This window comes from Neodiprion fabricii, chromosome 5, assembly GCF_021155785.1.
Source record: "Neodiprion fabricii isolate iyNeoFabr1 chromosome 5, iyNeoFabr1.1, whole genome shotgun sequence".
Taxonomy (NCBI): domain Eukaryota; kingdom Metazoa; phylum Arthropoda; class Insecta; order Hymenoptera; family Diprionidae; genus Neodiprion; species Neodiprion fabricii.
Window position 1 is genome coordinate 8,433,925 of NC_060243.1, and position 15,756 is coordinate 8,449,680.

Sequence of the window (15,756 nt, forward strand, 5' to 3'; positions counted from 1 at the left end):
TGTTCGTCCACTGCATATTTTCCCATGCTGGTCACCGTGCAATTGTGCAAGTCCGGCGTGTTGTCTCTGCGCATAATTGCGCATAAATGCGTATCGAAGATAAACGATTACGGTAATGAGACGTTTTATCGTTACAGAAATGCGAGAAAAAAGAGCGACGGACAACGGTAGCCGCCGACATCGCTGCCGATGTCAATTTAAGTCGGCCAAACCGATGCCGATGCCCTTAGGCACCGTTCCCTGGCTCAATCGCCTGCACTTTCTCCACGACCAAGGGTTACCTAATATGGCCACGCCCATGAGCTTTGGGCGTATTGTATGGCCCGATGAATTGTATTAAACAACGAGAGCTGAACCAGTTTCGAGCAGTCCGTCAACCTTGATCCACTTGCGCTTTCTGGAACCACCGATACCGGGTGCAGACTCGTTGTCGAGTAGGTATCTTGGATCTTGATACCGGTGTAAGCTGCGCGTTACAGCTGCCGCCCCTGTCATCGACAAAGGGTTGTTTATGCAGAAACTGCAATCGGAAGCCTGATTGTATGCAATGGAAATGGTCGAAATATCAAAATTCTACGATAAGTTGCTAAAAATTTGACAGAGAACCTTAGAGGAATATTAAATCACGATGGGGACGTCAAAAACAAAGTTATCTGTACGACCGGATCATTTTTAGAAAATACTAAGTGATTAATATGATTCGGCAAAAGATTTTATCATACAAATATTCGCGAGGTAAACTTCAGAATAATTATCAGTTTCTAAAATAGTCATTGAACATTTTTCTACAGCTCAGCGTTATTTTTTATCAAATCATTGATCAAAGGTCGTCGTTGTTTTTGTTACGTTGCCTAGATTTCTTCTGAAATTATAGTCAGGTTTCTTTAGGGGACTAGGTAGCAAAAATAGGCCGAAAATGGGATAAAATTCCATCGCATTTGTGAACATCTGATACAACGTACATACATTTTCTTTTTTAGAACGTTTTTATTGGAGTTTTGGCTATAAAATTCAGCAGTTGAAGTTTCAAAAATCTAAATATTTCAGAGAGATATGGACGGATAAAGAAGACCACGCGAGTCATTCGCTGCTTCCTTATTGCCACGATTCCGATTGAACGGTTACAGTTTTCGGCTATTTTCAAGTGCCATTCTCTTCGTGGGATGTTCCTCTACAGACTGAACGAATTTTTTTTGAAAAAATACTAATTAAAAAAATTAAAATTTGAAAAATAATGAAAAATGGATGACATTTGTTGTAATGACAACAATAATACATTTCTTTTTACATAGGTGTTGGGTCACTGTGTATAAAAAGTTGATATCTTCATTAAGATACCGCAATACCGCGTTCTTGAATTATCATGGCAAAACTAACGAAAGACGTTGTTTTGCGAAAAAAATGTGCGAATATACATACTACGCCCAAACTCTAGACTCACGGTTGTCTTCAACGCTCAATATCATCCTTAATTATTCATAGATTTTTACTAATACCACTGATTTTCATCGACAAACATGTGACAAATATCTTGAAAATGAGGAAAATTAGGTGTGTTTTTTCAATTTATCATAAGCGTGTATTGAATGTTTACTCCATTTTCATTATATTTATATATTTTGGTAGAGATTATAGTAACAGGATATGAAAAAAAGATGAAAAAATTCGAAATTTTTCAATGCCTGGTCCCTTTTGTCCAAACGAGGTGTGTCCGCATATGTCTAATAATCTTGAGTGGCGTTTAAGATCATTTCTATTTTATTCCGTGTCCAAGCTCGATTGTGTTACTTATTGGTAGAAGGATAATTTGTGAATTCAAATTTGAGCTTTAGTACTATTGTTTTCGAGTATCAAACCTTACATAAGTAGTAATGAAAAAACTTAAAAAATGTTTACCTTAAGCATAACAATGCTTATATTTCGATGTACGCCTGTATGTAGGCAATTTCTGTACTCCTTAACGCTTATGAATTGATGGTTGCCTACGCACAGTCACAAATCACTTGGAAAGTATTCCATTGTATTTTATGATTTATAAATTTTATGCAAGACAGCGTCACCGGCTAGTCAAAAATATAACGCCCCGGTGTGCATCAGCCGCATATAAATAGGTAGAATTTTTTTAATTCCTTTTACAAAAACTTGACTCTTTCAGCGTTGACTGAAGAAACGCTTTGACTTCTTACTTCCAAGTTTCGAGATACTTTAAACTGAGAGACTAAAGTGAGTAAAACACTTTTTTTTAACTACACTGCAAAATTAAATGCCTGCATTGTTTACTAACTGTTACATGGAACATGTATAAATTACAGAACAATGAATAAATAGAATGTATATAAATGTACAATTTAAGAATCTAAATAATAATTATGCATAATTTTATTTAATTAATCTCAAATATCATATCCGGTTTTTTATTATTCCCACATGACGGAAAATCTATTGGTACTGTCGGCATGTTTTCGCGGGAACCGACCTGCATCAAAAATTGCATACCAGGACTGGACGTCGTAGGTGATATTCCAGTGCTTCTTGCCTCCCAGAGCCAGTATCCTAAAAAAAAATGGCCGTAAATTAATTTTCTATCCCTTTACGCGTAGATACGGGTCTAACTTCTTTTGTTACAAATATAAACGCTCGAGTTAATTTCTTCGTCATTCTGAGAATTAAATTTTTTTAAGTATCGTTGATTTAACTGTAAGCTAGTATAAACAAAAACACACCAATATTATCAGTACGGAAACGAACAATGGCGTAGCCCTTGTTAGGAACTGTAAAAGTATCTTTTTTCGGAGGATTCGACAAGTTGCGGGGCAATCCTTGACTGAGATCAAGAGCTTTGACCTCTGCCTTCGTCACGGGCTTTTCGAAGCTATCAGCGCCAACGACACTCAGCTGGTAACCGTGGACGTGGAAGGTCTGGGAAGCATTTCCACCAAATCCTGGAAACAAGGAGGAAAAATGATTGAGGCACGTTCGAAAGTGCAGACTGTCAAAAACGTAAAACTTTAGTAACGTATTGCGACCGGCCATTAATCAGCGCAACTAGCCGTCATCGATATCGTACATCTCTCACCTTCGTCTATGATGACTAATTCGACTGTCTCGTTAACAGGCACTTCGAAGATTTGTAGACACTCGCAGAACCGGGGTGTGTTTTCGCAAAACTCAGACTTCGCCTCGAGTGAGCAGAGAATATCATCCGGCGTGTTTTCCGGCTGACTGAGTATCGGGGATGGAGGATATCTGAATGTCATCCCATTGATTTGAGGAATTCTTGCCTCAGTCGTCGACAGACCTGATTCCAAACGCTAATTATATTAAAATGCTCCGTATTCGACGTTGCAATATGAACCGATTGACGGCAAAATCGAGGAGCGATTAGCTCCGGGTAATCGTAAATTTAAGTTGAAATTTAAATTATTGTAAATCAAAAGAACTTCAAGCATTGATATGTAATTGAAATAACGCGGAATTAATCGGGCGGTAACTGAAATCATTCGAAATCATTGCAAATTACATGGAATATCACATGCTAACGTTGAAGCAATCGTACGAAAAGCGTTAAGAATCGTGCAAATCGTTGGTGATTTTGCAGTAAAGGCCAAATGATTTCAACATTCTAATATTCTATTGATTTCTATATTATTATGCGCTTCAGTTGATTTCTAGTTTCCCATATGATTTCCATTAGTTGCCAACGATTTCCGAGCATTCTAGTTGGTTTTTAGCAATTTGTTGTGATTTTTTGTGATTCTATCGAACCCGGAAATCACTGAACATCGTGCCTCAAACACTCGGAAACCATCGGAAATCAAGCGCAATATCAGAAATTAATGGAAATCACCTGTGACGTTAAAAATCAACGAAAACCACGTGATAAGATGAAAATCAGCTCAAATCACCCGAAATCAAGGCTAATGAATTGGAATAAATAATCGGATATCCAAGGGAATGGCTCCTCGACAAAATCTCCTTCTAATACTCACTCAGGTACGTGGGATAGTGGCTAAAGCGATAAATGTTGTATTTGAAGTCAGTCATTTCGTCGGTGATGTCGCCCAGGGTGTTGACGTCGAAGGAAACATAAACTGTTTCGCCGGGGTGATTCTGGATCGACTTGTCAGCGAATCCTCTCGTATCCAGGGAACACAGTATGCCTCTAGACACTCGGTAACACTTGTGGCCTTTTTCCAGCGACACGATGTCATCCTCGGACAAACGAATCGCAGATCCGGTAATGGTCGAAGATTTCGAAGACCCTTCGTAGTCTAAAGATGCCGCGTGGAACAGATCCTTGCACTCTCCCATGCCCTGAACTTTGACCAAATATCTGCCAGGTGCCTGATTTGTTTCCAATGTCAAATCGAATCTTTCACCTGGAATAACGATTACTGTTTCACTCGATTGTAACGCTTGCTACCTTCTTGCGCGAAAGTTCACCATAATTTTAAAGGTTTATAATGTTTTTTCGAAATTAATGCCATAATTGAGGGAAATTCATTCACGAATGTTACATAAATTTTTGTCATAAGTCGTCAAAAGAAATCGAATGGGTAAAAATTCTTTATCCGATATTGTGAAAATTTACGAGTACTTTTGGCACCAAAAGTATCTTCGTTTCACCGTAGTTATTTCATAATTTTTTCGATAAAAAATTCAATATGTTGAAAGAAAAAGAGAAACGTGCGGAAAACAAAAAAAAAATGTGAGAGTAAGATAATAGCAGATACTTTAATAAGGAAGTAGGGAAAAATTGAGAGGGATCATTTATGTAGCGTTTATACATATTCGGTGTAAATATTTATTCAAAAACAAAATATTGTGCACAAATTAACCTAACAATAAATTCATCATTTTATGTAAGTTTAAAAGGTCCATATATAAATTGGTACAAAAATGGCCAAATCTTCTTTCGAAGACGCAGCACTGTCGTAAAAATGTCTTTAAGGTTTTGATTATAATTATGTAGAGGGTAGTTCTGCCTTACGTGCGTAAACTACATATCTACATAGGTATTACTATTTATGTTCGACATCAAAGTTGAAGGATTGGTTTTTTGTGTTTTTCGTAATATTTCATTAAATCGAACTTTTAATATATTTTACGACTATATTATACTTATCAGTTATCACAACACTAGAAGATCGTTCTGATCACCGGTTTTTAACAAAGTACGATTGTAATGGTATAACTTTGAGAAAGTGTATCTTCTCACATTGTTACACTTTACCATGTAGCTGTTGTAGCTATGAAGAATAAAAACTAACTGTCACGTGACTTTTACAGCATTTCGTGTGACTGATTTACATAATACAATTTCACTCCCTTAATTTTTTTCGATAATATACCTATAAACTATGCAGTGGAGCAAGTCTTTCTCAGAACAGCAGAGTAAGTAATTAATTTACCATAAACACGATTGAAAATCTTTGTAAAATAAAATATTAGAATTCAAACAATCGTGTCTGCGATAAATTATAGAATCAAGTAGATACCTCAATTTACGCGAATATTATCGGATAAGACATTCTTGTTTATTTGCAGACAATTGAAGATGTATTCAAAAAGTCAAGGGCCTGCTGAATATTCACCTTCAATGCCCTACGTGGTATACTTTATAAGTACGAATAAAAACAATCTTACGAATTAGAAATACTGTTACATAAGGAAACAATCTGTACATTACACTGATAAAAAATACGTATTGTAATGATGTTTCGTTTTCGTAAGTAATACGAGAATCCTTAATCTATAATTTAATGTCAATCAGCCTTTCATCATATACCTATAACAATGATTTTACGTGAATATAAGTTTTCTTGTAAAAGGCGAGACGAATGTCCTAGTAGTAGGTCTCTTTGACCTGAAGTACAATGAGACTATCCTAAATTTCACTTCTCCAGCTGTGTAAAATTCAAGCTTATAATAAAATATCTGTTATATCACTGAACATGAACAGCGTGTTTAAAAGTTGCCAAATCGCATTTGTCAACAGAAGATTCATAATTTGTTCTTCAACCACATGAATTGTCCGCAATCTATGATACGACACACATAAGTGTTTAATCAAATTCAATAATTTTTCATTCTCTTTTTCACAGGCAACTCTGAGGCTAAGCGAATGGGAAATAAAATTACGATGTGTCTTTCATTCCATTCAAGACCTAGTTTGTGCATAAACACCAATCTCAGCTTCAAAGAGGATCTGATTGATCCTGAGCTTTGCCACGGATCTGGAATAGGAGTCCGGCACTTGAGCAAGCTGAGCAGCGATACTCTCGCCAAACTTTACGTAGTCCTCCTTGATTTTCCAATCCTCATCGTTGTGTCCTTCAGCGTTCATTTCCTCATCATTCGGATCTATCGATCTTTCGTCCTTCATTGTCAATCCAAGCCTGTCATTTTCCCCTATTTTGATACTGGACAAAAATGACTCTTCAGCATCCTCGCTGAGCGATGCGTTTATCACAGACCCTGTCGCTGAACCATTTGTACCGTCGTCACAGCCGTGAAATGCGATACTTTCAGGATCGATGTCGCTCACTATGTACTCTTCCTCCTCAATCTTGATTGGGTCGACTTTCTAAAAATAAAAAATTCGTCAACATAACTTATAATTTCAAGTTCAAGAAGTGCGAAAATTGCCATTGTTGACTCTATAAACGCAATTAAGAAATATTTTTTCAAACGTTTCTAGATACCATCGAAGCTCAGTGATATTTATTTAAAATCTCATTGTTTAGAATTATATGTATAGCAATCTTCCAAAAAGGCTGCGACGATACTCAGGATTTTTTTCATTCATAATGTTGGAACTTCTGAATGGTTCCTTAGTAATCCATAGAAAATTAATCACCGGTTATACATATAATTAAACTGCGCAAACGTGATTTTGCTACTGAAAACCTAAGATTATCAATTTTTATTTTCTTTTCCACAGAGTATGTAACATTGTCACATTGAAGGATTAAAAGAAATTACGATTGCGTAATTTTAGTGTTGTCAAAAATAACGTAAGCTATACTATAAATCATCAATTAAGAAAATCATATACTTATTTTGCTACTATGAACCCTACTAACGAACTTTAAAATGGCTACAATATTGCAATTTTCTTATTTTCACAATGATGTTGACAGAATCAAGATTTCAAGACATGAACCTATGTCTTGTTTTATTATGTAAATCAGTTCATGACCTCCCTTATGATGTAGAAAAATTATTTCGTGGATATGTAGAAGATCTTCTTATTAAAAACATCGAAATTATATATCAACTTTTCGACCCTGGGATGTGGATCATCTTCAGGACGGTTTATTGCTTCTAGTACAAAATTTCCAACCAAACAGAAAAAACGAAAAAACCAAAAGGAAAGTATCTTTCCGTTGAAGATGTCTTTACATTCTTCACTTTAAAATGTTTAACATTTTATATTTACACCAACGACGAGGGCCGTTGGACGGAAACACGAAATTTTATTATAATAATACCTATTCACATTGAGAAAAGAGGATTACCGTGGACTAGCGGCGTTGATCATGTTTTAAGGAACCGGAAATTTTTCTCTTTTCTTTTTATTCTTACTTCCCACATCTCCATTGCGTGCGAACGCGGTGACCACCGAAGCAAGAAGTTTTATAATGGTTCAAACAATTCCAAAATCGCGAAATAACGGTTTTTCCTCGGTGTAAATCGTTACGATACGTTACTAACTTCAACATGATTTTACGAGTGAACTATGGAAAGTGAACATCGTTTGATAACTGTAATGGGTAGTGCTGAAAATTATTGTAGAATCAAAATAAAACTCCAAGTGTGACTTCTACAGCGTTCTTGCGATGTTATGCCAGTGTTTCAATCACGAAGTATGTAATGGGATGTAGACAACACTGCGATAAAATTTGTCCCCAGTTTTGAGGTTACGTAAGTATTGTGTGAATACGATTTAAGCGCCTCTTACGGAAAAAAGTGAATTTTCGCTACAAAATTTAAAAAAAGAAAGGCGGCAATCGTAACCTATAAGCCTCCGTGTTATAATCATACTCCGTAAATTCGTAAAATACGCATCTGAAGTGACTAATAAACAGTAAAAACCGAGTAATTGCTTTTCTAAACTCAACCGACATTAAATTTAAGGAAAAGGTTTGCAAACGGCGAATCGTAAGATCATATGGGAAGGGGGGTGAGTGCGCTATACGAGCTTACACCACAAGAGGCGCTTAAATCGCACCTTGACAATTCTTTTTACGTTGCCCCAAAAACTGGACCAACTTTTGAGCTGAGCGCTGCTGGATTATTGTCTCCTCCCTACTACTCCGTGGTTTGATTGCAGTTTTTTTGTCAAGTATTGTATGAAATTTTTTATTACAATGACGCAATTACGATGTGACTAGCAAACTTTTTAGCTAAACCAGGATGTTTCCTACGGTTAACGGATTTTTTTGTTTGAGAATTAGAATTAGAATACGTATATATGTAGTTGGACTTGTTGGAACATAAACACTTTTGATGAGGCAGAAGTTAGTGACATTAACGTCACGAAACATTGCAGGGAAAAATTACTATTTTTTAAGTTTATAATGACTGCGACGTAGTCAAGTTTTCAAAATATGAATACATTTTGCCTTATTATGTTTTACTGATTTCAGATATTCCTGCAACTGTGAAATAACGATTTTCCGAAACGTTCGTTATTACAATAAGGTTACTAACTTCGGTCTCATGACTTTTGTCTCTACGGGAATTATCATGGTTCGCCCTTACGATGATTTACTTTACTATTGGAATTACGAGCAGCGCAGCAGAGCAGCAGTTCGTGTTACAGTCATCCCAGTATAGTATACTATACTACATATTTCACCTGCTCGGCTCGGAAACGGAATTGCAGAGTAAAGTAGTATGGGTGCCTGCTGCAGCCATACGTGCAGCGGCAACCGGTTTTTGCACGGACTGAGCACATCCTGCACTCGACGGTATCAGATAACAATTTGAAAACGTGGGCCAATAGAGAGCCATTATTATTTCTGTAAATCCCAAAGTGAAAACCTACCGAAACGTTGAGGCAAACGGAACAAAAATTGTGTCAAAATTCAGCAAAATCTCCTGGAGTCATAAAAGTTTTATAAAATTTAAGTATACATGCGGCTATATTGTGACCGAAATTCGCGGGAGTTTCAGAATTTGAAAAACCGATCAAGTCGTTTCCTCCAATTCGATATCTAAATTAAATACCATTCGAAAATTGTATTGTGGTGTCAAATTAAGTTGGAAAATTTTGTTAGCTATCGTGCTAATGAATGTAAAAAAAAAAAAAAAAAAACAAATCAGATCTTCGACACGTACCTTCTTCCTTTTGCTGTACCGACGTGTTCCAAACCGGAGAAACTGCATAGCTTTGAAAGCGAACCACTTTGAAACATAGATATCATCCGGTCCAGTAGCGACGTCCCGGCTGTTTTGTATCTTGTGAACTTCTCGGGAGTACTGACACTTGAGATTAGTAATCTTCTTCTCGATTTCAAGGGTGTTGCAGTTGAGCATGTCGGCGAGTTCCTGGATCGCCCTGCGCCGCTTTGTCCTGTCTCTGTATCCCCTGGCGCCCCAATCCCAGAGCATTCGCCTCTCCTGGTAGGCGTGAAGGAGCTCCAGGGTCTTGTCTCTGGTCCATTCCATGCCGTGGATGTCCTTGTCAACGCCGAAATAGTCTCTCCCGACGTCAAAACCGTGCATGCGCTGCGCTCGGTGCTACCGGCGTTCGTTTCGTTCCGGCAGCAGTGTGTAGACTGTGTAGTTAATCCCCCTCCTCCACCTCCTGCTGCTTTAACTCTTCTACGGGATCCCGACGCTCTCTGCAACTCGCCTCGTTTGCGTTGTTGCGTACAAAATACTCGCGACTGATCAGATTCGAATCGCGAATGGCGGACTGGCACTTAATGATTTTTCCAGCAAACACCTTAAACTTCCTTACTTTTTGCCGCTGTAATACGCCGCTGCGACCCGGCCTCGCCGGCACTCGCAAACTCTCCTCTCACACACTCCATAGAGCTCATTTACGCACAGAAGCGAAGATGCGCGCGCAACTTTACGCAGCTCCCATGGCTACAAGTTGTCCGGCTCTCACACATCGTTAAAAATACTCAACGTCTGTGTGATTCGTCTCAGACGCAATTCCGCAGGTAGTATCGCGTCTGTGCGAAAAAAATCGAAGTATCAAATTACTTACCGTACCAATAATAATTTTTTTAACCGTAGTTCGTAAGCTCTATCAACAAATATGTTAAGCGATATAAATGCCAAATGTAAACCTAGCTTTAATATCTGGCACATGTAATTTCCGAAGAATTACAAGAAATTATCAGAGGATTATGAAAATATGATTTGTTTTCGTTATTTATTTTTCAAAATCTTATTTGAATGCTTTCTTCAATCAAAAGTCAATCATCATTACCTTCAATAAATTGCTTTGGAGCTAAAATATTTTCGTCAATGTTTTATAAGATTACCTGCAGATTCAAGTTTGAAATATTGCTATTAGAGCCTCTAGAGCTGAAAATAAAATTCTTCTCAATCTTTTTGACGTTCTCAAGCAATAACAGCGGCTGTTACGGATAAAAATACCATCGCCGATAAAACAGTATACCTATAATCAAAACACTCGCAGCAGAGATTTAAAAAGCGATCCTCATACGAATATAGAAGAACTCCGTTCGAAAGCGGGAAATCAAAGTAGCTTGCACTCGAGGGCTTAATCATTCATCGACTTGATGTACACCTGATTTCAAAATTACAAAGATTTCAAAAGGTTTCAGGGATTTCAAAAAATTCAGAGATTTTCAAAAGATTACAGGAGACTTCATGGGCTTTCAGAGGATTTATTCAAATGAAAATTTCAGAGATTTCGAAAGATTTCAAGAGACTTCGAGAGATTTCAGATGATTTCAAAATATTTCAGAGGATTTCAAAAGATTTCACAACATTTTCGGAAAAGTGTAGACTAGATCTCACGAGTGATTAACCCCTCGCTTGCACGATAGACATCCATATTCCATATATTGATTAATAGCTTTGAATCAGGATACACTTACCCGGGAAGAGCACGACGTGAGAAGCAGGGGTCCGGCTATCAACTTTTCCACCGTCGACTGCAACGGCTAGAAGTTTATGATCCGCAATTGACAATACGACCGGACACGCGATAGCATTTGCATTGATCAAACGCATAAGATAGCGCCGATTCCGATCAACAGATATCCGGTAGCCATCGCTCTGCAAATGTGAAATTTTTTCAGATGAAAAGTTAAATTATTGCAAGAAGTGGATTAAATTCGAATAAAAAACAAATACACCCACCTGACCGTTCACCATAAGATCCGTCGGCGCTGAAACTTCAGGCCAGAGCTGGGTCAAAGGTGCTTCTAGCCTCGTCGATATTAACAATGTCTTTTCGGCGTTTGGGTCACTCCCTGGTTCACGAACTATAAGCGCCCCGTAAATTCCATCACCCTGCTGCGGTGCTGTTGATATAGTGAATTCATTGATTTAAAATTGGATAAAATAACCAGAATTACGCTGGAAGAAAATGCGATGTAAACAAAATATGTAGTTTAATCAGAAACCCTAGAGCTGAAGCTTTTAGGTGAACCTGAGGTTTAATTTCCCAACGGTAAATACTATAACGATGGATCTTTAGGAAAAATTGTTACTTCGAAACTTTCAAGTTCAACCTCGTATTTAATTATGCGCAATTGAAGTGTAAATAGGTGTCTTGGATCAGGAATCAACATCCGTTATCAATATTCCCTATGAACTGTTTAGATCCGAGCCTTGTTGGTTTTGTTAAACGACTATAAATCTCAGACTCCAGCTCGGTTCCGCAATTCGCATATTTCAAACAACTCGTCGGATGTAAATCACCTGGTGCTTTTGTATACATATACAGGAATTGATCAATAATCCAGTCTGCAATGCCTGGGTCGGTGCATCGCAGGGAAACGAACTTTTCTCAACGAATGCACCCCCCTTCAGTCTTCGCCTACCATGGTTTGTAATGTCACAACGAAAATTAGACACAGCTAGTGGTGAAATGGTTGAATTTAAAGTCCGTTATAGCCTTGTTATCAGACCTCACCTGATTGAGCATAGTAAAGGTAACTCCCTGCTATATCCGGCTTCATCTCGTATCGGAAACTCGAAAAAGGCAATACTGGACACTGCGTCACCATCGGAACACCGTCCATGTGAGCTGAACCCTTCTGGGAAAGTCCATGCCAATGCAAAGACATTTCCGTAGTGCCCAAATCGTTCTTCAGGATCACCTCCAATGTGTCTCCCAGGCAAATCTACGGACGATAATACGGTTCAGCAGTAATTATTCGTTAACTCTCATACATGGTTTGCAGGTGTGATTTGCTGCTTGGAATGATCAGTACATACCTGTAACACACAAATCGCTGATGATCATATATTCGAATCGAATTCGAAGAGAATTTTAACTTTGATCTGAATAGAAGAAATCTGATAAACCATCGGTTATAGCTCGATGCTTTTCTCGTCAATAATTACCTCGATTTGTGGACCTGGAGACATCCCGTTGATACCCAGAACTCCGTTATCGAAATAACCTTCCGGGCAGTCAGGTAGGATGGTGTTATTCCCGTGGGATGCATAACAGACGCTGAAATTAATCAAAACATATGTAACACGAACCTAATCTTGGGATGAAGTTGTCTGTCAAGTGGAATCAGAGATGAGGCTTTAAGAACATTTCAATTCAGAGTAAATATTTTTTAAGCTCTTTTTTTTCTACTGATATGCGACAATTTAGCGGTATAATATTGCGCCATCCTAATACATTAGAACTTTGTAATATGAATCATTGAAACTGTAAAGTGAATTGTAATACAAGTGAAGAATGATTTTTGTCGAGTTCTGGTACAACAATGTAACAAAGTTTTAAAACGGACAATTGTAACTACATGTTAGTGTAGAAACTTGTTAAGTACAGAGTTCAAATCTGAAATACTAAAGTATTTTCCGTACTTACAATCCGTGACTGCCGCAAATGGCTACATACAGTACGTAGACTAGAAAACAACCTAAATACGCCTTTTAACGGTCTAATAGAAATTCATTCAATTAATTTATACGCGACAGTGTTTTAATCAATTTCTTTTTTTTTTTTTTTTTACTGAATCTTTATTATCAAGCGGGATTGTAAACGATCTATAAAACGATAAATTACCTGAGATTTAGTTGGAAATAAACATTAAACGAAACTAAAAAATGATGTAATTCAGCGAATATCAGCTTGAATTTCTTCTTCGATACTGAGTTACGGGGTTTGATCACATGAATCAATCTTGAGATCATTTTTTACAAATCCGTATTATGACAACCAATCGTGTGTCCACAAATCATAAAGAATATGGAAGATTCGTTGGAAAAAAATTTCCATTCTGCATATTTGCATGAAATCGATATAATTAGGTCACATATTACCATTTCCGTTAAAAACGATAGTCGCAAAACTTATTAGCAATTAAATTTTGCAGTTTTGGATATACATCTATGATAGATAAATACTCTAGCATGGGTGGGGTATCAGAATACCTTTTTTGAACTCGTATCTGCTTCAACTTTGTTTAAAATGAAAGAAGGAAGAATGCACCAAAATTATTTATTCCTGAACTACTAGAATTTGAATGAAATTATATTTTGTAAGCCACAATGCAAGAGTAAATCACAAAATTTTTAGACACTTCAAAAAATTTTGCAATATTGACCCTTTGCCATATATCTAAGTCTCCCAGCACATACTATACGATAAAATAAATTTACTCAAATATTGAGAAACGATTTTCGAGGTCTTGCACTTAATACACACAAGTGTGTTAACCGTTGGTATAAACAGTAAGGCTGCAAAAAATAATGACAGCATTCACTCCGAAATTCAATACTCTATTAACAGTTAATTTGATTGTCACTCTCGCGGAAAATATCGCAGAACCAATTATCATCGATCTAGTTAACTTTCATGAATTATGGAGGATCAGCAAAATCTAGTCTGATTCATTCCTACAATCTAGTGACCGTCTGGTGCGCCTATTTACAATATTCGTATAATCGTATGATATAATTTATTGCCGAAAATTCAGAAATCTCACACTCTTAAACACATCGAATCACTCAATCGTAATTCTTAAAATGTCACAACGTGCCCAAGAATTTTGGTTTCCATGTGAAAAAACCTCCTCTTAAGAACGCGTTATTGATAGTTATTTATTTCTTGCAATTTAATTTTGTACACTTTATCCCTCACCTGTTCAAATTCGGCAATTCACTGACAGAAAATTGATAGCGGCACTTCTTGGTCTCTGAAGCAGGAACACATGGCCTGGAGCAATAACGGTACTGATCTGCTCGCAATCAGAGAATTGAAGCTTATGAAAGTAACGATTTAAACTACAGGAAATGTTACAGAGAGGTAATTTCAAATTAAGCCAATTCTGCAATATATTGCCGTGTAAAAACGTGATCAATCATATAATTTAGGATAAAAATATTTATCTTGAACACAATCGTGCGATTCGAACCTAGTAATGATTTTCCGGTCTTCTTTACGATTTGCGCCGCTGAAACCGCGAGCAAAACAATTATAATTCCTCTCGACAACGGCGCCATGACTGAAGCCGCTACTCCGACTTATGAGCAACAGAAAACCAGGACAGGAGTACGTAGAGGAAAATAGCGGGATACCCGTTTCAGAATACTCAGTAACGGGAGTGGAGTAGAACTGCCGCTGGACACCGAAGATCAAGTGTCCGGTCATCGCGAAAGCATTAAACTTGACGCGAACTTCACATAAGCCTTGGTGAAAGTTACGACGAACTCCAGGCCGATCCAAATCACACGCGAAAAGACTCATTGTTATTCTCTAAACTGCAGCGGAGATCTGGATGGAAAGAAATCTGTGTAAATGTTACAGGTTTTTTATACTGCGATCGATGCGGGTGGAATGTTGACCTTGTGTATTGTACTGGCTCAGGCTAAGATATATCGTCATATTGAAGTTAGTAACATTATTGTAGTGATTCATACTGACGAAAAACCGTTATTTCCTCGATTTTAGACTTGTCTGAAGTCCCGTAATGAGTAAACCCTAATAAAACAAAAAACACTCGTATTTCGATATCTCAGTTCCTATACAATCACTGAAAAATTAAGAAAATAACTAGTGATTTTTTTCCCCAATGTTTTGTTGCGATTACGTTATTAACTTCAGACTCGTAAGATAGCAACAGTTTGCGAAAAGGCGTTATAATTAGAATGTACAAAATGATTGAACTCTGGTGGTTTTCATCCGATTTTAATAATTTTACGCTCATTTTGTTCAACGTAAATATCTCCAAAAATTGCATAAAAACCAATTTATAATTAGAAACGTACAAAGTGAATAAAAATAGATTTGTGTAAATAAGGTGCGACAGATGTTCGTCAACAATTACATTTGCACGTTATAATTATACTTATTATATGTATACTATAGAATTTCATGAATATTTTTCAGACAATTTGTAGACATCTGGTCAACAGACAAAATTTGTAACGAATATATCAGTATCCATTCTATTGTCTCGATTGAAAATAATTTATTATCAAAATATGTGTAACTTGACATAATAACCCTTCATATACCGATGCATAAGAAATTGAATATACATTTATATAATATCTGTGTTCGTATTGCCGCTAATC

General features: G+C 37.1%; 2 protein-coding genes across 3 annotated transcripts; both read right to left on the bottom strand.

The window, feature by feature from the left end:
• Positions 1–1,624: 1,624 nt before the first annotated feature.
• On the bottom strand, positions 1,625–14,831 carry LOC124182904 (laccase-14-like). 2 transcript variants are annotated; one of them, XM_046570711.1, is made up of 10 exons: positions 14,595–14,831; positions 14,321–14,417; positions 12,565–12,676; positions 12,131–12,341; positions 11,353–11,516; positions 11,088–11,268; positions 3,990–4,379; positions 3,077–3,298; positions 2,724–2,942; positions 1,625–2,553 (listed from the first exon to the last, which is right to left on the bottom strand). In XM_046570711.1, exons 1-10 carry the CDS (start codon positions 14,680–14,682, stop codon positions 2,384–2,386), a joined length of 1,854 nt encoding a protein of 617 aa, XP_046426667.1. In that variant the 5' UTR covers positions 14,683–14,831; the 3' UTR covers positions 1,625–2,383. The 2 variants fall into 2 exon arrangements, with proteins under 2 accessions (XP_046426667.1, XP_046426668.1); XM_046570712.1 differs by lacking the exons at positions 14,321–14,417; positions 14,595–14,831 and having other exon boundaries at positions 12,131–12,435; positions 12,565–12,910.
• On the bottom strand, positions 4,789–10,168 carry LOC124182909. Its single transcript, XM_046570716.1, has 2 exons — positions 9,346–10,168; positions 4,789–6,586 (listed from the first exon to the last, which is right to left on the bottom strand). Exons 1-2 carry the CDS (start codon positions 9,730–9,732, stop codon positions 6,161–6,163), a joined length of 813 nt encoding a protein of 270 aa, XP_046426672.1. The 5' UTR covers positions 9,733–10,168; the 3' UTR covers positions 4,789–6,160.
• Positions 14,832–15,756: the final 925 nt, after the last annotated feature.

Coding starts and splice junctions, on each gene's coding strand:
- LOC124182909 (XM_046570716.1), bottom strand. CDS start 9,732: ATGCACGGTTTTGACGTCGGGAGAGACTATTTCGGCGTTGACAAGGAC. Junction 6,587..9,345: donor GGTACAGCAAAAGGAAGAAG/GTACGTGTCGAA, acceptor TTTTATTTTTAG/AAAGTCGACCCAATCAAGAT.
- LOC124182904 (XM_046570711.1), bottom strand. CDS start 14,682: ATGGCGCCGTTGTCGAGAGGAATTATAATTGTTTTGCTCGCGGTTTCA. Junction 11,269..11,352: donor ATCTTATGGTGAACGGTCAG/GTGGGTGTATTT, acceptor TCACATTTGCAG/AGCGATGGCTACCGGATATC. Junction 2,554..2,723: donor TTTCCGTACTGATAATATTG/GTGTGTTTTTGT, acceptor ATTTTTTTTTAG/GATACTGGCTCTGGGAGGCA.